Here is a 21,863-nt window from a genome sequence, read left to right as displayed (position 1 = left end):
TTATGCTTTTTCTTATGCTTTCCCGCTGTCTTTATCCCTTAACTGATTCTAAGCTTTTTGAAAACTTTTGTCTGTCACTCCTGTTTTTCTTCCAGCAGACATCTTTATGTGATAAACCAATGCCCTTGTACAATACAGCTTTCTCTGTTGGCATCTTCTCTAAAAACTATATTCCAAGCTGATAAACAGAATTAAAATGAATAGGTTACGAGTAAGATTGTAAGAGAAGAAGAGCTGGATTAAAAGATGCTGGCGAGGAAGAAATGTAGCAGCAATCTTAAACGAGATGAAGGGCCAATGAGGCTCAGACAGCCAAGGGTGACAGAAGCTGCAGGTAGGGAATAGCCTGCCACCACGAGCAGTGATGCTGCCTGCAGGGCCCAGAAGGAAGCAGGTCGCTTCATGATATGAGGGATGGAGTGAAGAGGCAGCCTAAGGGTCATAAGCAAGGGAGAGCAAGGCTCTGCAAAGGCAATGCCTGGGGGCTGAGCAGAATTCAGGAAATAGGTAAAAGTATGGGGAGTTAGTTAGAAAGCTGTCCATCTTCATATGTGTGCTGCCAGCTGTTAAATCAAGAGGTGGCTCTGTGTCATTGGGAAAAAAAGGCTGGAGTCTGTGAAATCATTTTTTGAAATCTTGTAATAAAGACCATTTTCTTATGTGGAAAATAAAACTTAGACAGGTAGAGGTTCTGGTCAGAAACTGAGTATAACAACATGTACTTAATGCCCTTCGCCAGACCCCGAGCTGATAGGGTTAAATGCACTGTCATATGGCAATCCAGCTCCATGATAACCGTTTTGCATTTGTATATCCCAAACAAGGCATGGGTCTGCTGTTTTGGATATGTGGTCAGCCCAGCAGCTCAGAAGGTATCTCATCCATGGTGTCTGTGACTGTTGTGTGAGACTTCTACAGTTGTTATTTTTTCCTCATCCGAGACTCCATAAAAGTACTTGCACTGAAACTACAATCAAGGGAATTAGGGTGTAAGGAGGTCAATGTGATGGAAGAAGCTGTTGGGATCCAGAAGAGAGAGGGAGGCTGAAGAAGCCAAGAAAATGTCTCCCAGCTTTTTTTCTTCATTCCTATTGGGAGGTTGTTTACATAAAAAGAAAACGTTGAAATGACTTTATGTTACAGTAGCTGTAAATGAGGCTGTTGTTAGAAAAATTGCCGGCTCTTCACTTTTTATTTATTTATTACTCCTAGAGGTTAATAACTAAAGTTCATCTGTGAGCATGAATAATTCATTTGATCCATTGCTTGTCACGTTTAAGGGCTAGGCTCATCCTGGCAAGACGTAGTTCAGCATAACAGGACCTAATGCTGAAGTACCTCGCATCTCACGGAGTTCACAACTGCTAGTCAGACACTTAGCTCCCGGTACAGTGCGCAGGGAGAGCAGGCTTACTACAAGCGGGATTCAGAAAAAGAGGAAGGCTGTCCAGCCCTGTTGTTGGGTATTCATTTGAAAAGAATCCATTAATTAGTTTGAAAGCTAGCGCCATGACCTGGAACTGGCTTTGAAACCCGAGCACATGCTTGTGAAGGAGTTACGATGGACAAGAACGTGAGGAATCTGGGGGTTTTGATCTGCACAGATCGTGACAATTTTGGCTGGAGCAATCTTTTCTTTCATCGTATCCTTCAAAACTTGCATGGTAGCAAATTGTGCTCTGTGCTAGCAGTCTGCCTGTATGCTGTCACCCACTACAGAAATATTTGCTTCTGCAATAATGCCTTGTGCTTGAACTCAGATTTTGTTGGACAATGTCAATGCCAATGCCAAACATCTTGTCTACCAAAAGTTAGTTACCTGAAACCTGACTGGAGCTCACAAGTGCAATAGTAGCCCCAGAGAATAAACACAAGTAGTGGTTAAACTCCTCTTTTGGAGTAAGTTTAAAGAAACGGGAATTCTTACCAGAAATGTAGACCATATGGAAAGCCACTCTGAAAATGAAGTATGCCATGGACAAAGACCCTAAGGGGAAAAATCTGAGAGCAAATTTTAGAGATAGTACTGGATGAAATGAGGCCTTGAGCTGTGAGCAAAGAAACATACTCCCTCATTTTGGTGAGAAGAGAACTTTAATTTAGGCTCCTTTTAATTAATAAGATTGAATTAACTGAATATATCATTTAATTCTTTGACTGAAAACAACCCACATGTCTGACGAAAGGGGTAGCAGTGCCGTGGGGTAAGGCAGATAACCTACTTCAGTGCCGTCAGTAGGGAAAGGAAAGCTCCTCCAGAGGGTGATGGAGAGGGAAAGCTTTTGTGCAATAAACCTGTCAGACATGCAAAAGCTAAAATCACTCAGTTAAATGATACCACTGTGGAAAAATGGCAACTAAAAAATAACGTAAGCCAGGCAAGAACAAAGCATCACATGCATGTAATGAAAACTCAACAGCCTTTTTAAAAAATCATAGAATATAAAGCTTTTCAGCATAAAGATGCCCCCCACAGGTTTTGTATTAAGGTTGGGGCAATCAAATGAGTGTTTGCTTATTGAACAGGGAGCAGGACCTGTGAAATGCACAGAAACCATCATCATGGACAGTCAGACATGGTAAAGACAGGGACTTGCAACAGCACAACCTGTTTGGTTTCAAACACAGTTACTGTCACGGCCCCGAGGGCATCGCCAGCCCTGACCATCCCTGCCCACCTCTCTCAGGGCTCCCCCCACCCTGCCCATGGCCCAGTGCCCCCCAGCTGCCCCGCTCCTGGCTGGGGCGGTCGGATGGGCCCTGGCTGCCAGGCTCTGCCATGACCCACCCTGGGGAGCCCCTGATGCTTGCAGCCCCGGGGAGCCACCAGCCCCCGCAGTGCCCTGACAGTGGTAGATGAGAACGGGGGGAAAAGTTACTTTGAAAAATGGACATCTAGAATTTGACCAAGCGTGCTCGTGGTACTGAATGAGTTAATAGTTCGTTGGGATGCAATCATGTCTATGAACTTTGTAATAAATGCAGGTGCAATAAATCTTTAAAAAAGGTCCCACGAATTTGGTCTGTGGAAATTCCTTGTGAAGAAACACGGCTCAGGTGAAATATATGATTTATAGGTAACTGGGCTTCAGTCAGTAAGTTGGTTTTGCCTCCAGAGCAGAAACGGAGGGTGCTGCATGCTATGGGAAATTTCCAGTCATTGATAGAGACAGGAGTGGTTAAAACCTGTTTTAGAAGTCCAGGGTCTTATGAAAGCTGCAGCTGCTAAGATTACTTTGGAGCTAAGGAAGGAAGAGATGTCTGTCTTTTGTCAGACATTTTGGTCAAATATGGACTTTAGCAACTACTAGTAGAGGGAAGAAAGGTCAGAAAAGCTGGGTGAAGGTATGACCTGACCCATGTAATGCAGCGAATTTAAGTGAGGAATATTAAAATGGTCTAATGGGCTGGCTAAGAGTAAAGCCAATCTAGCAAACGCCGAAGCTGTACTGCACAGAGCAAGAGAGAGGCTGGGGAAAGGGGCCCGCTGGCCAGCCACCTCACCACTGGCCACCTGCACAAGGTGGGAAGACCTTTATAGCCAGCGAGGAGGTGTCTCATCGGGGAGGTGCAGCTGAGCCTTCAGTCCATTCCTGGTCCTCACCCGGGCTGAAAACTGAGCCGGCATGCATGTGAGCAGCTTCAAAAGGAAGTAATTTACCTTAGGCACACAACCAGTGAAGGAATTTCCACCGATTAAAAGAAAATTGGAGCTGTGCAGAACTGGCCAAGTCCCCCAGATGTTCATAGATGTATGGAGCTTTGTACAGCATATCTGTGGGGTTTTCCAAATTCCAAAACAATTGCATAAAATGAATAAGAAACTAGTTTGGGGTCATTTTCAGAGTGGGAAAAGGAAACGCCATGTTTCAAAACCCCTTTCCCATGAAACACAGATGCTAGCCCTTACAAACTGTGAGTGGGACAGACACAAGAAGACAAAGAAGAAGGGGAAGAAGCTTGTTGGAGTGACCGTACAAACTGCTCTTCCCTTCCCCTCTGCTCCCCAAATCCCTCTTCCTAGACCCCTCCTGCTCGTGCTTCTTTGCAGTTGTTCTAAATCCTAAGAAAAGTCTTAGGAGTTTTACAGTCTTTTGCAATACATCCATGCCACAAGAGAATACTCATTCTTTCTGCAATGTATTTTTAGGCTGCATAAATCTGGTCCTATTCTATTGGTAATGGTTTCTTGTAATTTACTGAAATACTCATTTAAAAAAACACAAGCTGCTTTTATTGGATGACAAAGTTTTCATGAATTCCTACGTTGTTGTGCTTCATAGACCTGAGTACGTGCAATGCAGTAGCCAGACATGCGCGTTACATTCCAATAGCATGGTGTCAAACAAAGTACTCAATCAGAAGTCAAAGTAACTTAATAAATACGCCTCATCTGACTCAGCCCTCCCCAAATTAGGGCTTGTCTGAGTGGGGAAGCTTTCTGGCACAGTGATCGTGGAAAAAAGCCGTTCCCCTGGAGTAACTTTGGAAGTGCGGTAGTTTGGAATACAGTTACAGAGCTTCCACATGGGGATTTATATCATATAATCCACAGTGGAGTAACAATTTAGGCTAACTTCACTGCAAGTTGGTACTGTGTAGACAGGTGAATTCAGGTGAAATCCTGGGCAAACCTTGAGTTTCGAAGCAACCTTAGGAAGGTATGAACCATATACCTGGGTGTAGGGATGGGGAGGGGGGGGCTGGCAAGAGAAGTGACAGCCCCCCGGCAGCCCCCCTGAGGCTGCAGGGTGTCCCACGGTGTGTCTCCCGGCTGGGCTCGGCAAGCTGCAACAGGGGTGCTGCCCGGGGGACCCTGCTGAGCTACAGGCAAGGTGGGAAGTGTTTCTGCTTTTGCTGCCAGGAGCTGTTGTGGCTGGCCATGGTAAGGCGAGCTGGGGGGAGCTGCTGATCTATAGAAGATGGCCATGTCCGAGGCAGTTGCCGTCTTCCTGAAGGCTTCCCCACACCTTGTTTCTGTCTGACGGGGCAGGCAGCCACAGCCTCCATGCAGGCTCTGACAGGTACCCATTCGACAGAAAGTCCCTCGTGTGCTGGTTTGTCCCAGCTCGAACCTTGATGGCACAGCCATTTGCCTGGATGTCACCGTGTGAACCTCCAAGACCAGCAGAACCCCATTTTGGACATTATGTATCTCAAAGCCAAACCTCTTTTACCTGCTCTCCTCTTTATTCAGAATTTTTTTTTTTTTGGACACAAAGATGAAAGAAGAATGTTTTTCCTTGTGTAGTGTATGTATTCTTAAACTTGCTTTCTAAGTGGTGCTTGTGCTCTGCACATTAGCTCCTGTGACACCTTAAAAAAATGAGAGTTGCACACTCGTGATTATTTCTGATACCAAGGGCTGGTCTCCCGTATCACTACTCACATGCTCAAGCTCCCAAAGCAATATTAAGATTCTGCCTGCAACCAAAAGACTGAATACCACATTCACTTTCTTTATGGCTGTAACTTACTTTTTGTACATTTCTTTCTGTAATGTGAATGAAATAGGCCCATATCTGCAAGATTTGATTCTCCTTTGCCATGCTCCTTGTGCTGTTACTTACCGTAGGGCAAGAGTGCAAAATGATGAACAAGAAATGTTTCCAAAAAATGAACACTTTATATCTGCTTTGCAGAAATGCAAAGGACTGAAAAAGCTACAGAGCGAGCTGCTGAACGAAGCCCAGTGTATCCCTCGGCGCTGGCTCGAAGGCTCTGTTCTTCTGCACTGTTCTCTCGGTGCGAAGTAATGGCCGTTGCAGTATGTATTTAGTAAAGGAACATAGGTACGGCTGACAAGAGCCCGTACACAAGTTTGCCACAAACTTAAATAAGAGCTAGTTGTATGCAGCGGAAGCCTCCAGGTATGTATTCTTTGAACGACACTTAACTTCGTCAGTAACTTTTGCTGGATGGCGGTGCTTTGCATGGCTTTGTGTTGCAAAACGAGGGAGCGGAGCGCACCCTCAGACCGGTGGCGAGCCTCTCGCCTCTCTCCAGTGCCCGCGCTCGTTTGACTCCGCATTTGGACGCGGGTTTCCGTGCCCCGACCAGCCGCCGCGGCGCGGCGGGGCTGACGGACCGAAACGCGGCCCCCGGGTCCCCCGCGGGCGCCGCACCGGGGGGCAGCGGCGGGACGGGACGGGGGGGGGGACGGGGGGGACGGGGGGGGGGGGGGCGCCCGGGGGTCGCTGCCCGCGCTCCGGCCGGGGCGGGGCGGGGCGGGGCGGGGCGGGGGCGCGGCTGAGCGCGGCGCAGGGAGCGGCGCGGCCCCGGCTCCGCCTCTGCCCCTGCCCCGCCGGACGGGACGGGGCGGCCCCGGGCAGGAGCGTGGGGCGGCGGGAGCCTCCTTCCTCCTCCTCACCCCCCTCCCGCGGCTCCCAGCGGCGGCTATGCGCTGCCGGGACCGCCCGGGCGAGCGGCTCTGAGGGGGCGGGCGGACAAAGGCTGCGGGCTGGTGCCGGCGCTGGGGCGCGATGGAGCGGCGCGGCGGCTGAGGCGGCTCGGTGGGGCCGAGCCGAGCCGGGCCGGGCCGGGCGGCAGCGGCACATGGTGCGCGGCTGGGGCCCGGCGCTGCGCACCCGCGGGCGGGCCCAGGGGCCACCATGGACAACTTCTTGGCGGAGGTGAGCGCGGGCCGGCGGGATCTTCCTCCTCCCTCCCCCCCCCCCTCCTCCTCCAGCGTGGGGTCGCTTTGTGGGGCAGGAGCCAGCAGCAGAGCGGCAAGGGGCTCCCGAAAAGTGTCGTGCGTGTGTCCCCGAGCAGCTCGGCTTGCAGGGGGGTTGCAGGAGCAGCCCCTCGGCGGTCGGGGCTTCGTGAGCGGGCGGGGGAGAGCGGCGCCCCCTCCCAAATTATCCGCGGTTTTAGCTGTGAGCGGGGGCGGAACTCGAGGCCGCCGAGCTGAAGCGGAGGGCTGCCGCCGGCTTTCCGCCGAGGACGCGCTCGGCGCTAATTGGGGCTCATTACGGCGGGTAGGGGCAGGGGCAGGGGCTGGAGGCGCCGGTGCCGCGGCTTTGCCCGCCGGTGCCGCCCGAGCCCCCGCCCCGCGCCCACCGGCGGCACCTCCCGGGGGGGGTCCCGGCGGCTGGGTCCCCTGCGGGAACCAGGCTGCCGTGGGCTCCGGCGGGGCTGGTGCGGGTCCCTGCCCTCCCTCCTGCCCCCGCCACTGCTGCCGGCGTCGTGGCAGCCTCGGAAACCGTGTCTCGGCGGGGAGCGGGGGGCTCCCTCCTCAGGGGTTCCCTGCATGAAACCCGGGGAGTATACTTTTTCCGCCTTGCATGGGCATAGGAGGCTTCAAGTGATGGAGGTTTCAGAAGCAGGGCTGTTGTTAGGCAGTCTTTTTTTTAAGGTCTGTTTATTAAGTGTAGGCTATTAAGTATAGACAGAATCTTCTGATACAAAATGCAAAGTAATGAGGCTTAAGTCTTGGAAGTGGTTTGAGCTTTACCATTATCTTGTGGATCTTGACAACTTCATCACGTCGGGTGAGGAAAACAAATCAAAAACGCTTTGCTACTTAGAATAAACGCTAAAAATCAAAACTTGGGTCCTCTTCTGGTCTAAATGAGCTGAATTGTATTCAACAATATTTTACCAAATCGGTACGGCCCGCCTAGTGTCGACTCAGCCTTGTGAACATAAGGTGTCCGGTATTTATGCAGCGACTTCTGTGCATGTGTTGTGCTTGTAGATTGCTGGCAAAGCTTGCAACTGCGTCGTGACTTCTGGTGACTGACTGTGCGATTGCTTTAATCGCACCCCTTGCTGAAGCGGTTGCACTGTCAGGGTTGTAAATACAGGCCAGGCATCTGTTTTACAGGACTGTGATTAAGCTGCAAAACCGTCCTTTGCCCTCATGAAATAACTTCCGTCATGTTCTCGGTGCTGCTGTTGATGCTCCCACAAGAAAAATAGGTGATCTGTTTACTGGAATAGTAATTAGTCAAATAAAAGAAGGTCATATGCCTTACTGCTTGTTAGCTTTTCATTTGTCAGACAACAAAAGTTCTGTCAAGTGCAATAAGAAGTAAGAAACGCAGGATTAACTTTGAAAAAGTCTGAGTTAAGTAGTAACACTGCTTTCCCCCCCCATAGAAGATGTAGCCCTTGCCTTTCAAAAGCTTGCAAGCCATGAGCAATATGGTAGTATTAGCCTAGCCTTGCAAAATTAATCTGAAGAGTCATTTGCTCTGACACAAAGTACTGTAGCGTGCCCTACATAAAGGTGAAGAAGAGTTTTAATGGTTTTGACTCCCATATTAGCCAAAATTACTTGCCCCAGGGAAAATGCAAGTAAATTTTGCCAGTCTGTGTTAGTATTTCAGCATGTATTTATGTTAATTTGTGGTTGCTGCATGCAGACTTTGATCTTTCTTAAGAACTCTTGCTCCCTTTCAACATGTTGATATTACTTTAAAAGATGGGTAAATATAGTACCTTGACTTTAATCTGCATCCAAAGTCCCACCCATAAGTATAAACATTTTCCTTTCCTCACACCGGAGCATATGTAAATTGCGTATAGGGAGCGTAAGGGACAATAGCAGAAATGCACTGGGCCTGACCCAGCTACCACAGAAAAATGTCTGTTGAAGGCACTGGATTGAGCCACTAGCTGGTAATTTAATTTGTGTGAGGCAGACATCCTGCAGCTGCTCTTTACAAAAATATTTGCTGACTTATCTGAGAGAATTATTGTTCTCGTTAAAATAAGTTGTAGTGCATGGAAGAAAGAGGAAGCTGGATGAAAGGCACAGGTAAAAAGCCTGGTCTGCTCTGCTCTCATTCGTCAGTGATGTAAGTCCGCTGATACAGTTATGTTTTGGGAGAAAAGCTGGTAGGTGAGAAGGGTATAAACTGGCACTTCATAGGAGTCATTCCTCAGCGTTACCAAGAAGCCCCTGTTCACTGCACTGGAGGCAGGAGCGCCTTCAATCTGGCTGTTGCAGAAAAGTATTGTACAACTAAAAGGTGTTAGAGAAAAAAACCCTGCATTACTGTTTCTCCCATATTTTTCCATAGCTAGATGCTGATTGTAACCTGCTTTCAGTCTAGGACAATGCTCACTGGAACAAAATGAGGCAACTGGGTAACATACTGGCGGAGTGCAGGAATGCGCGTGTCACAGAGGAGGCGCTCCTGTTGGGACTTGCCACATTAAGTGACGTGTGGGATAACGCCACGCTCCCGCAGATCAGCTGATGCTGCCATCGTCCATGACTTCACAGCTTTTTGACTTCTTCGTCCTGCTGCCTAGTTTCCTTCCTTTACTACTTCTTAGTATTCTTAGCTTTTATTCTTATAGGACAACAAGTGGTTGTACCTGTCTCCAGAGGAGCCTTGATTTCCATCCCTGTCCCAGTTTTCTAACTCAGCCAATTAAAAAAAAAAAAAAGGCTCTGAGTAAAGAATTAGGCTAGAAGAGTTGGCCCTGGAACTTACTCCCCAAAATGCTTTTATTGTTGGAAGATATTAAAATAATTACAAAATTGCATTCTAAATACAGACGAGAAGTGTTTTCCGAGACTATTTCAGGCTGTTGCTTGATCTGTGCTACCTTTTGGTGTTTGAAGGAAGGTCAGTGGTGGAATCGTAACTTTTTCAGTATATTTACATAGTCATATTTTTGTATATAAAGTGTTAAAACCTGTAGAAATCCTGGAGATCCATACTCAGAATTAAAAGTATGGATGTGCCCAATAGAGCCATTTGGCTGTGTTGCTCAAAACAGCCTGAAAAAATTGTTCCCATATGTTTTACCAACAGCTAGGGTGCTCACAAGGAAGCAGTCTCCTGTGGTAGTTGAGGTCAGACTTCTTTTTTCCAGTGAGAATGTGTCCCTGCTAAAAGGGATTGTATGCCATGAGGGAAGGAGGAGAGTCATTTCAAGAGGAGAAGGAACACAAGGAAATTTTGCACAAAAAAAGGCAGGAGAGGGAAGCTCAAACTGCCTCTTCAGCATCTGAAGTTCCCAAGCAGAACATGCCCATACCTGGGCAGCAGGGGAAGTGGATGCAGAAGTCAAGTTCATCTTCTTCCCCTTATGTGGGGAGTGACTTTGTCAGTATATATGGTGTGTTGCACTGAACCGTGGTCGCTGTCCTTGTCACAGGAGAAGTGTGGCAGTTGCCAGCCCAGCTGAGGTCAGAGAGTGGTTGAGGTTGGGAGGGACTTCTGGAGGTCATCTTGTCCAAACCTGCCCTCTGAGCTGGTGCTCAGCTCTTGGGGAGCTTGCAGCACAGTGTGCATAGCGGTGGCTGCTGGGATTGATTGCGTTTAGTTGCTACCAAGCTTAAAAGACAACAGATTTCCCCCCTGCCCCCTTAATTTCCACAATTGGAAGAGAAGGGGGGAGAACAACTCTGTCTCCTGCATTCTGTCTAGCATGTCTGGGTAGATGATGTTGAAGGAGAGCGTTACAAAAGCATTATCATCATAGAGGTCCTACTGATGTTTCTCTAACATTGCACAGAGGTTGATTGGGAACTGCAGGGTAGCCTTCTTTGAGGCACAGCAGATACTCTGTGTCCAGCATGCATTTATTTTTAGCAGTACTGCTGGTACCTCAAGTTCAGAATGGTTTCCTTCATTTCTGCTTTCCACAGTTGCACATATTTGCTTGTGTACCCTGTTTTAAGGGCAGGGCTCCCAGCGTGTGTCCTGAAGGAGCAAGTGTTGAACCTCCCTCTGTGGGAAGGATATGGGGCAAAAATTAATTCTGAGGCTTTGAACTTAGCTTCAGGGAGCTGTCAGAGGAGGTATCTGCCGAGCCTGGAAGCTCTTATTTTGGATACGCAGCTTGCAGGAAACTTTTGCTTGCTGCTCCCGTGCTCTGGTGTTTGGAAGATCACTGCCTCCCAGCGCAGAGTCCTTCATGGAGACCTTTGAGAGGTTCACCATGTCCTGCAACCAAGTGACCTTGGCACTGCCAAGTTTCCTCTCTTAAAGTGAAAATCTGGTGATGCTAATAAATTTCTGCATCGATATACACGGGTTCTGGCTGTGCTGTGCAGCATAGCGTACACATTTAGAACAATCTCGGAAGTCTCCCAGTTTTCGTTTAGAAGTGTTTTATTGATAGCACACGTATGGGTCTGATGTTCCAGCTTGTGATACTAGTGTAAGCTACACAGCAAAGTTGCATTTCAGGCCGGTGAGGCAAAACCATCATCCCATGAGTGACACCATAAAGGTTACATTTCTGGAGGGCTTCCGAGTGCCAAAGCCATGCCAAGCAGGAACAGTGCCTCTTTTGGCTGTTGACATTGGCTGCGTTTTCCCAAAGTTTCTGAGCTGTGACTCCTTCTCATCTTTAGGTTTTTTAAAAGCTGATGGTTGTTTTGTCAACAGTTATTTTTAGGTTAATTAGCATTACGTTTTGCGTAGGCAATGTCTCAAGGGGGCTCAGGTCTACCTTACTGAGTCGGAAAGAAAAGAAAGTTTTTGCAGGTTTATTTCTGTAAGTTGGGAAATCACATTCAGCTCATCAGTAGCACGTCATTGTAACTGCCTACTACATGTACTTCACATGTGCCTTTCATAAGATAGATTTGTGTGACTGGAGCATAGTCGTCGTTGCTGGGCTGGAGCCTAGCAGCCCTGCTGGCACCATGAATATTGTAAAATGACACAAGAATTCTCTTAAAGCTGAAAAACACATAACTATTGAAATCAGCAATAGAGGCTCTACATTGTGCAGGGTCTGCTCGTGGTTTTTTAGGTATGTTCAGTCAGACTCCAACCAAAGGAGAGCTGCGAAACCCCCACCATTACAGAAGTCTTGGCTGCTTCTGAGTCTTGGCTTTTTTTACCTTCTGGTGACACCTCACTGAAATGTTGTTTTTTTTTTTTTTTGGTCTTTTCCCTAATTGTATGTTTGTGTTAGCACTTTGTGTGTAAGCTATCGTGCTCTAACCAGATTTTCTTCTTTATATGTATTTTCATTTGGTGAGCCCCGTATGGGTGATACTCTGAAGGTTGTGAACCTCTTTGGCTCTTTCTTGGTTTTGGAGCTGTTGCACAGCCTGCTGCCCGGTAAAAAGGAATTGTGTTTGAAAGCATGGCCAGTCCCAACTTATTTTTGAAGCCAAGTGGCACGGGCTTTTATCAGAAACACTCCACAATTTTTTCTGTGATTCTGTGGAGGCAGGAGAAGACCGCTTTGCAGGAGAGAGAAGCAGAAAGGAAAGGGAGCATGAGTTTTCTGTGTCATATGGAGAGTTTAGTGCGCTGGTCCCGTGAGTAACCTGAGAAACCCTGCAACCTTTCAGTGCTCTTGTTGCCCCAGTGTGCCTCAAAAGATGGAAGGAAAAGTTTGGGGCCCCTTATCAATAATTATGCTGTTGGTTGGCTCGGTTGTATCATGTTGCGCTTCTGCTGTGGTGATTTTAGCTGAATCTTGGGTTTCAGCTTGGTAAGACCAATATAGTCTCATGAATCTGGTTTTTGGCTTTAGAAGATAGCTGAAGGAAAATTGGTAGGTCCTCGGCTCTGTGTGTGGGTGCGTGTGTGTACGTATTTGTGTAGTGTCACTGTGTTTTCAGAGAACAAATCCAGACCTAACCCCTTGCAAGTGAATAACATGCCTGCTGCTTTTTTTCCTTCTTTTTTTTTTTTTTTGTTTTAATATGGGGAGTGAATATCAATGTAACATCAAAAAAAAAAAAATCTAGCAAGCAAAATGTCTTTTCGCATCTCTTGGGTGGATTCAGCCCCAGTGGAAGGCGCTGCGGTCTCCTGTGAGGGGCAGGAGCAGCAGCTCTATCCCTTGCACACCCAGCGTGGCGGGTGCGTGCCCGTCGCAGTTCTGGGGGGAAGCGTGTCCTCTGGGTCGTTTGATCTCGCCAACCTTTTCGGCCACAGGGCCGGTATTTTTTCTTAGTGAATCACAGTCGCCAGCTGTGGTCAGAGCCAAGAACATAGTTTTGGGTGGAGCCCGGTAGAAGGGCAGGAGGTAAAAAGTCATTGTGAATTAAGACTTTTGCTGAGAGGGAAAAAAAGAATTACCAGCCTTAAGTCACTAATTGTGGCTACTTTACAAGTTTTGGGTTGTGACCTCAAAACTTGCTAGATTGATTATGACTTCGGGCTTGTATGAGAGGGTCATGGCTTGGGCGTTCTCATTTCTCTTGATCTTCCTGTTATTTATCGTTACGTGACATTTTAAATCATTAGTGAGACATGAAGGAGGATGACTTGGTGTTGGGGCAACAGTTGAGGGCACGTTACTGGGTTTTGGGTATTATTGGTTCAAGTTTTGCATGGTGCCTTTTTTGGTGGTTTTTTTACTTACTTGGGATTTTCTAAGATGTCCTATGTATGTCTGAAATTTGAGCATTATCCATTGGTCATATTTACTGTAATGCAACTTTGTTTTGGACAACCCCCTGATTAAGAAAGGTTAAGTGGATTATCCTTTTGGTTAGAAGTCCATTAAGTAGCTCAAACACTCCATTCTTTTAAAGACAGGACTTTTCAAAGTTTGGATGCAGAATGGGAACTGATAGTAACTATCCTCTAGATCTGCCTTATGAAGTAAACTATATCCATGCTGAAGAAGAAATTACCTCTTTGTTACATGGAAAATATGAGCATTATATTGGAAAAGTATGCTGGGAAATGTTTGTTAGGACAGAAGGAATGAGTAAAGATTACTAGTATTTCTAAATGTGCCTGTAAGTAGCAGGAGGATGTTGGGGGAAGAATGTACTGTCCACTCCTAGGCTGATTTCTGCAAAGTCAGTGATCAAGACTGTCATCTCAGGTAGGTCCAAATATCGTTTATGCTTGTTCTTGATGTCCTCAGCTGGACAGCCAGTGTAGAGCCGGGTCAGGGGGGCGTGCGGTGGCTTCTCTGCAGGGTGTTGTTCCATGGACATCATGACTGGCTGGACACTTTCCCACTGCAAACCAGTGACTGACTGGGGAAGGCTGCTGAGTTGTTTCAGCTGTAAACATGTCACACCTGTGCTTGTTTTACTAATAAATGTAAATACTTGCTCTCTATTTAGGTGCTATTTTCGTTTGTGGCCAAGTGACTGTTTTTCCGTCTAGCCTGTAAAAGCCGCCTTATTCAGTAGAAAGTTTAGAGGGTTTGGTGGTTTTTTTTTTCATTGAAATCTCGAACATGAGTGATGTTGGAGGAACTTGATAATATGTGTTTTTCCTTGTTGACTAGCTCACTAGGAACAGACCCAATTTTGGTTCAGATTTGAAGCATGGCTGAAATTGGTATGTGTTCGGTTTTACTGACCGAAGTTAACATTTCCATTTTGTGTAAACTCTTCTGTAGAGGGGTTTAACACACAGTTTCTATATGAGATCTTGTAATTTTTCCTAGTGAGCAATTGTGCTTAGTTATTTTTCACTAAGAAGGAGCAGCCACAGGCAGTAACTGGAAAAAAACCCAAAGAGCGCTCCAGCCCTTTTAAGGCTTTGAGGAAAACTTTGCAGTTTACCCTTGTGTATGGAAGGAAGTCTTCAAAAGTGAAAGGTACTGGTCACTTGTATGGTTTTCTGAACTTGCATTGAAAATTCAGATCCAATACATCTTAAGCTGGATTTCTTATGTGTCTCAGTGGCCCTTCTCCAGTAGGTAAGTATAATCTGCTGGAGCAGAGCCTGAATGTGGAGGTCAGTATAATACCTTTTACTCCTTCTAGGATTAATGGCATACTGAAGGAAAACATCCTGGAAGATAGACCTTATCAATCTCCTGTACCATTCAGTGGCCTGCCAGACTTCAGAGTTGAATAGGGTTTCTGTATGTGTACGTTAATACATTTTAGCAAATACTTAAATTGCTTCAGTGGGGCATTTTGCCTGGTTTATGGTATCAGACTTTGTTTTCTTTGAAAGTATGTGATCTTCATCTTGTGGCAAGCCTCGCTACAGATTTTTGAGTGAATATTAAGCAAAGGTGAATATGGAAGAAATCAATATTCTCTTTAATCCATCTCTTAGATGGATTAAATCTTTCTGTGAAATTATTTGGGTTTTGGTTTTGTTTTGTTCCAAATGAGAGAAAGAGGAAGGAAGAGAGGGGAGCTCAGCAGCAGACTTCAGGAGCCAAGCTGTGCCTTCACACGTGATCCTAGCTGATGGCATGCACAGGGTGAATGGCTGTGTTGGAGGACTCAGGAAATAAAAGGCTAAGTGCACTTTGATGTGTTAGTGTTGCCTTTTCCTATATATTCTTGGGAAACTATTCATAATCCTTTATTATAGGTCAGTGATACAGGAGTGTGTTAATACAAGTCTCTGTTTTGTTTTGGAGAAGGCCCTTGTGGGAGATGCTGTAAGGACACCTTAGCAGAGGAAAATGTTTGGTGGTTGTTTTTTTTCCCTGGGGGCAAAACTGCATTCCCACCCCGAGCAAGTTTACCCAAGGGCTTTTTATCATGGCACGTCTGCCTCTATGCTGGGGTAGTCATTAGAAGTACTGAGAGTTTTTGGGGTTGTTATTTATGTTCTTAACTTCTTGACATGGTAATGCCGGCAGAATGGCACCCTGCTGCCCAAGCCTGCCATCACGGTCTCAAAGTCAGGATTGATTTTGGTGCCTGTAGCATAATCTTGGGTAGAGACCTGAGGCTCAAATGGTTGATGAGTGCTAGCTGCCATTAACTCCAGCTGGAATTACAAAGCGGAGTAATTCTGAAAGTTGTCATCAAAGTTAACACCCCAAACCCCTTGGCCCCCTTTCTCTTACAAACCTTCAAAAGGCTTTAGAAAACTCGTTTTGATGAACTTTCCAGCATCTGGAGGAAACATTTCTGTAGTTCTTGAAATGATCTTGGACTGTGAAAGTGGTGCTACTGGCAAAGCCTTGCACGGTTTTGATGTTGTGCACTGCGTGCGTCTATTATCCTTCTTCCCGACCTTGCTAACAGAAATGCAGGATTTCTCTGGAAATATTCTCATGCCTCCCCTTTGCATTCAGTCAAACTGGCCCTCGTTTTGGGGACAGGAGATGAGAAGTTTATTTTCTGTTTTGAAAAAGTATAGATGTTTATAACGTTATCGGAAATGGATTATTTGGTCCTATTTTAGTTGCTGTTGTTTAGTGTGCCATTAAAATGTTTACTCAGATGAAGTTAAATATATTTGTTAAGAGAATGGGATTGTTTTTCTTATGAGGTTGTTTATCTTGAGGAAAAGTCGAATCCTTTTGTTTAATGTACCCGTCTGGTTTACAGAAGCAGGGGAGATCATTTCTGTTTGACCATTTTAGTGGGTCAAAAACCAACTGTGTATCTTGGTTAGGGTATATTTTTATTTGCCTCAGAAAGGAGCCAAGTTGGCAGGATGCTGGAGTTCACATCGGGACAAGGAGTAGACTGATTCTGTAGGTCGGACTTCTTGCTTTGTTGGTCGTCTTCTCGGATCTCTTCCCCTTATTAAATATAGACTGTGGTTTTGTGATTAGGGTTTATCTCCTCATTACAGTTCTCTGGTGATGGGTATGATGGATAGGTTTGTTTGGTGTGTGCAATTATATTCCCTAGAAGAAAATGAGAGCGGCGTTTACAGCAGGGCTTTGAAGGGTGGCATTTCCTGCTGCTTTTCAGACCGTGTACCAGGAGGAGTGTCTGATGAAGTGAGCTCTTTGTTGTTGAAACTCCCAGAGTCAGATTCTGTTGTGTGATACTTGATAAGCTATATTCAGGAATAAACAAACGCAGCCAGTCTGTGCTAGAAAATATAATTCGTGCAGCAGCCCCTTTTATCCCCTTGCAATTACATTTCTAACATTTTGCGCGCCAAATCTGCGAAGTTTTAACAGATGGCAGATGGGATTTTGGCATAAAGTTGTGCAGTGCTTGCAGCAAAAGGGTGATTCTCTGTTTCCTGTTAGTTTTGAGAGTCTCTATTCCTAATTTCTGTTTCTTTCGCACCATTTCTGCCATCATTTTGCTTTGGTGATTCAGTACCTTAAATGACTATAACCCTGGTGCAGTAGTAAACTCCCTGGATTTTTTGTACAAAAGCCCATGAATAAACTTAATTGCAATGTAATGAAATAGTTGTATTAAACTTTTAGTGTATAGTTATACCTTTGTCAGTAGGATGCCTTAGTACCGTGCAGTTAAGGTGGAGATGCCAGCAGTAGCTGGTGGAGGACAGAAGGGGGTACCCAAATCTGTGCATTTTCTTGTGAGCGTCCAGTGGTCCTTTGTTGGTGACTTGTTCTTAGCAGTCCTTACTGAGTGCAAAGAGAAGACATTGAGTCATGGGATCCTTTTCCTTTGGATAGAGATTCAGCATTTACTGTGTTCCAGGTGTTTCTGGAGTTGGGCAAATACAGGCTGTAATCCTGAATTTTGATTTTTTTGAACTTGTATGCTGCTTACAGAAACACTGCTTTATATTGCTTGCAGATACTTGATCTGAAAAGTGCACAGTGCCTTTATGCAGTCAGAGAGGCTACAAAAGCTTTGCTGTTTTCCTGGGATTTTTGTTTCTTCTGCTGGAAGGCAGCAGAGCTTTTTGGTACGCAGCATGAGCTGCGGCTGTGACAGAGGACAGAGATGTGCCTCCTGATCTGCGTGTAGGTGGGAGTCGTCTCTCGTTAGGAAAGAAGAGTGGGTGTGTGTTAATCAGTGACTAAATTGAAGGGGCAAGAAGAGCTCAAGGCAGCAAAGGTCTGGACAGCTGCAGCAACAGATCACGGGTCATGGCGCTGCGGCAATCCTCCGAGGCACTCCTGGGGGAAGCAGAGGAGAGGAGCTGGCATCGTGCTCTGAGCAGGAGCAGATGCTTTAGCAGGACGGCTTCTCAAAGGGGTCTCCTTGTTGGATGGGACAACGATGTCTGATAGCTACTGCTTTAAAATGCATAAATTAAGCTTTTTTTGGCTTTGCAATTCCTGTCAAAGTTGGAGAATGATCTTCTGTTGCTGTCCTGAGGCCAGCTGGAGTTTTCTTAGCTATAGGTTTTGAGTGTATTTTTTCTGGTTGGGTCTCTAGTATTATAAGTGCCAGCATTTTGGAAAGTCTTGCTTTTTAGGGATGTCTTTTTAAATCTTTTTTTGTTTTTTGGTGGTATTTAGCAATGATGTGCTTCTGGATGGATTCATGTAGGCTTATTGGAGAAATCTGGGGTTATGCTTGAGAAAGCTGCAGTAATTTATGTCCTAAAAAAACTTTGGCATTTGTTAGTACTGCTCTGTTGGTGTCAATATTATTGTAGTAAAAATACATTGCCATTTTTACTTTTATTGACACTGAAATTCCTACTTTAGTTTTGTTGTCATGTGACCATCTTTCCCCCTGATTTTGTTCCAGACGTTGTACCAGAGTAACTAGTAATGAGTGAGTTGCTCTTTCTTTCCAGAAGAGCAGTCGTGGTGCTACCACTTGCTCTCCAGGAAACAGCTGGATTTTTATCAGATCTTTGTAATTGTTAGAAGAGGGAGAAATTTCAAGAGACCTCTGTGAGATGGCGAGAGCTTTACCTGAGACTGCCGGAGGTAGTCTGTGCTTGGGACCATTGGGAAGTCCGCTCTTCATGTCATCACCGGTGGAAGGGTCTGAGAACACCTGGAAGCTAGGACGGTCCTTGTATGTGCTTTAAAAAAGAAAAGGCTATGTCAGTAAGCTCAAAGCTATGGCTGTATAAGCTGCTGCTGCTTTTGTGGGTGTGTATATTTAGCTTGCTGATATTTTATTGTCCTCCAGCTGCAATGCTGTGTGCTGTTGCTTCCTTTCCCTATTACGAATGAAGAGGAGAGGGGTGGGGGAAAATAATTCCTTGTACTCTTTGCTAGTGCAGATCTAAATATGATATTTGTGCCTTCTTTTTGTAATAATCTGTTCTTCCTTGTTAACGCTGATGTTTCCTAACGTTCTGGTATATTGCACGTGCTTTTTTCCATTTCTTAAATTTAAGTAAATGATTTGGTGCAGCTGGGGAAATGTCTGCATAGGAGGAAACATGACGATGAGTTGCTTCAGGATTATTTAAAAGCAAAAAAAATTGCAGTTGGTTTGTATATCTGCTCCTTCCTTCTGACTTTTGTAGTTGGAATTAACTGAAACAGTAAAAAAAAAAATTGCCTTTTGTTTGTTTGTTTTTCAATGACCTGGGAAGTTCCTTGTCAGCTCAAAAGCCGTACTGAACAAAAATAACAAAAACGTCTGAATAGCTGAAAGCTTAAATTCCCTGCTGGAAAGGTGGTTTGTTGAGGAGAAAAAATAAGTTCAGAAGTGGTAACCATTAGTGGCTATAAATAAAGAGTTACTCATTTAGGATCTCAGATGGATAAAAGAGAGAAGGTTGTTCTAGTTTTTCATCTTTACTATGTGGTAAAAAGTAAGGTATGTCATGCCCTGCCATTTTTTAGATAGCTTTAAAAATAGCTGCACTTGTGCTGTTTTCTGCTCAAAGAAAGGTCTTCAAGTATGCTTGCATAAATGGCAAAAGCTGTTTGGCCCCAGTCTGAAATAAATACATAAATTTATGAATCACTTCACTCTTAGTAAGTTGTGTTCCCTGCAGGGCAGCGTCTCTATTCTGTCAGTACATTTACAGTTTTGATACAACACTGGATTTTGTTCTAAGCCAATATCTGTAATCGTGTGAGCAATATGGAAACAGTGTAGGGAGTAGCTAATGTGTACCTAGTGAGTCAGTAGGTCTTGTCTTTTGGAAAATAAAACCTGGTTTGCAGCCCTGTGAAGGAGCAGGCTGGTTTTCTTCCTTGGGGACACCTGCTGTGGCGGTGAGGAGGATGCCATGGACCAGGGTGAAGTAGCAGTGTGCTGGGACTCCCCTGGGGACCCTGCAAGAGCCCTGAAGACCCCAGGGCCTCCCCGTGGGGTTTGGGAGCAGCTTCAGAGGGGAGGCTGGTTTTCTTGGTCTCCAGGTGTTGGGATTAACCTTTTCCAGAGGGGCACCTTGTGCAGTCTGGGTCATTGGGTTTCTTTACTTGTGCTGTGTACAGTGCTGATCCCACAAATTACATTTTTAGTTTAAAGTCTTTGTTTAAAGAAGCAGCTACCTTTTACGCTTAGCTGTGTCTCAGCCTAATTAAGTGAGGAACTTGGGGGCTTGCATGAATAGCGCAATAATAATTAACCTCTCTTTGACTTCGCTGGTGCAGAACTAGGACGTTCATCTTCAGACCTAGATTTCTTCTGCCTTGGCGTTGACTGACCAAGCATTGACACTTGTCGTGTCCTCTTTCCCCTTTAATGCCAAGTGCGTTTGTGGACACATTACACTTCTAGGGCTCCTTTGGAAAGTGATAATAGAGATGCAATGCTCTTGGGCTTATCCTGAGTCAGAAGTGCGGTGTTGAGTGTCCTACTTATCGTGGCTTCCTACATGCATTTTGCCCAGCAGCTCTCCAGCGGCTGAGAGGGCTGTTACAAAGGTCTCTCCTGAGCCACGGGTGAGGCAGGTGAGCAGACTGTTCCTGATCCGTGAGCTTTGCTTCTCTTATCAGCAGACATTGGCAGTTTCCAAACAAGCGGCTGCGATAGCGGCTTCTGGCTGGGCAGGAGGGGGAAGTCGTTGGGGAAGGGAAGGCGTGCAGGTGGGTAGGTTTAAAGGCGCAGGAGAGTGTTGGGGTTTTGGTGATCTATAGGTAAGCTATGCGATCATGGCTAAAGATAACAAACCCAAAACAAGCAGTGGGAGAAAGCGTTGAGGCTTGGGTTTCTAAAATTTGGTGCCTTGACTTGCATAATGTCAGGATGTGTAATTTTTTCCATGGAAATTTAGCTACCGATGTTGCTCTACTTAAAATAAGTAAAGACATCTTGATTCAGCAAGGTTGGTGATCCCAGGATGAATATGGGACACAGTTCCACCTGAATTAGGGAAGTTGTAATGTAGTTACAATTAAGTATGTTCTGAAATATCTTGTGGTTTTGGCTTCTAGCAGGGTACAAGTCGCTTGGCTTCCTACACATCACAGTCCAAGCTTGCCATGGGAGAGTTAATGAACATCTAGGGAAAGATGTCCCTGACCATGGTAGGAGGGGTTGAACTAGATGGTCTTTAAAGGTCCCTTCCAACCCAAACCAGTCTATGACTCTGTGAACATTATCCCTGTTGGGACTCAGGAACCCCCCAAAACTCCACTTTAACAGTAACTGGTCAAAATGACTAAAATCCAGTAGGTAACTACTGCTGATCTTGGTATAAATTACGTTTAAGTAGTAGTGACCATGGTTCAAGCATAGCTTCTGCAAATCTACTCTCACATTTACTGAAGTGCACACTGAAGTGCCCTTCTGCATTGCTGCTGTAACTCCCAAGTGGGTAACAGTGGGTGAAATAGCCCTGTGTAAGGCATGCTGCCTTGTCCCCCTTTTACCCAGGAGTGCTGGTGCGGCCTCTGCAGCCATGTCCATACCGTCCGGGACGAGGGCAGGAAGTCTCTGCCACAATTGGATCTCTGTGCTCTCCGCACAGATGCGGCTTTGTTAACAAATGACTTGTCTAACTTACCACCGTTTTTTAACCCGTCTCAGCATCACTGTTATGTTGATTTGTACATTGACCATAGAGCTGCTTTTATTGCAGACGTGTTCCTGGAAAGCTGGAAATGAGTTTTTTATTTCTAATTAATTTTTTTTTAATGAAGCCATCACGCCATCTCCTTACCGATGCAGTGCATGGCATGTGTTGAGGGAAAAGTATTTACCATTGGTGACTTTTGTAGTGGAGATGTTCAGAACTGACTCTGAAGTTCCATAGGAGATTTTTTGGCTTTTTAGGAAGCTGTCCTTAAGAGATGATGGGCTTTGGAAGAGTGCAAATGTTGCTACCATATTAGCCCACAGAAGGCTAAGTTTCAATGATGCTTCCTTTAATTTAGCAGAAAGGAAGCAGAGCAGTGTATGAAGTCAG

General features: G+C 45.7%; 1 protein-coding gene across 1 annotated transcript in view; it reads left to right on the top strand.

Moving 5' to 3' along the window:
* The first annotated feature begins 6,547 nt into the window (after positions 1 to 6,547).
* Positions 6,548 to 21,863, top strand: part of MYO10 (myosin X) — a 174,966-nt gene continuing 159,650 nt past the window's right edge. The window contains exon 1 of the mRNA XM_050890685.1: positions 6,548 to 6,632. Coding sequence (XP_050746642.1) covers positions 6,612 to 6,632 — 21 coding nt within the window. The 5' untranslated portion in view covers positions 6,548 to 6,611. The remainder of the gene's footprint in view (positions 6,633 to 21,863) is intronic.

This window comes from Gymnogyps californianus, chromosome 2 (genome assembly GCF_018139145.2).
Source record: "Gymnogyps californianus isolate 813 chromosome 2, ASM1813914v2, whole genome shotgun sequence".
NCBI classification, from domain to species: Eukaryota; Metazoa; Chordata; class Aves; order Accipitriformes; family Cathartidae; genus Gymnogyps; species Gymnogyps californianus.
The sequence above is the reverse complement of the archived record's forward strand: the minus strand, read 5'-3'. Positions and strand labels throughout refer to the sequence as shown.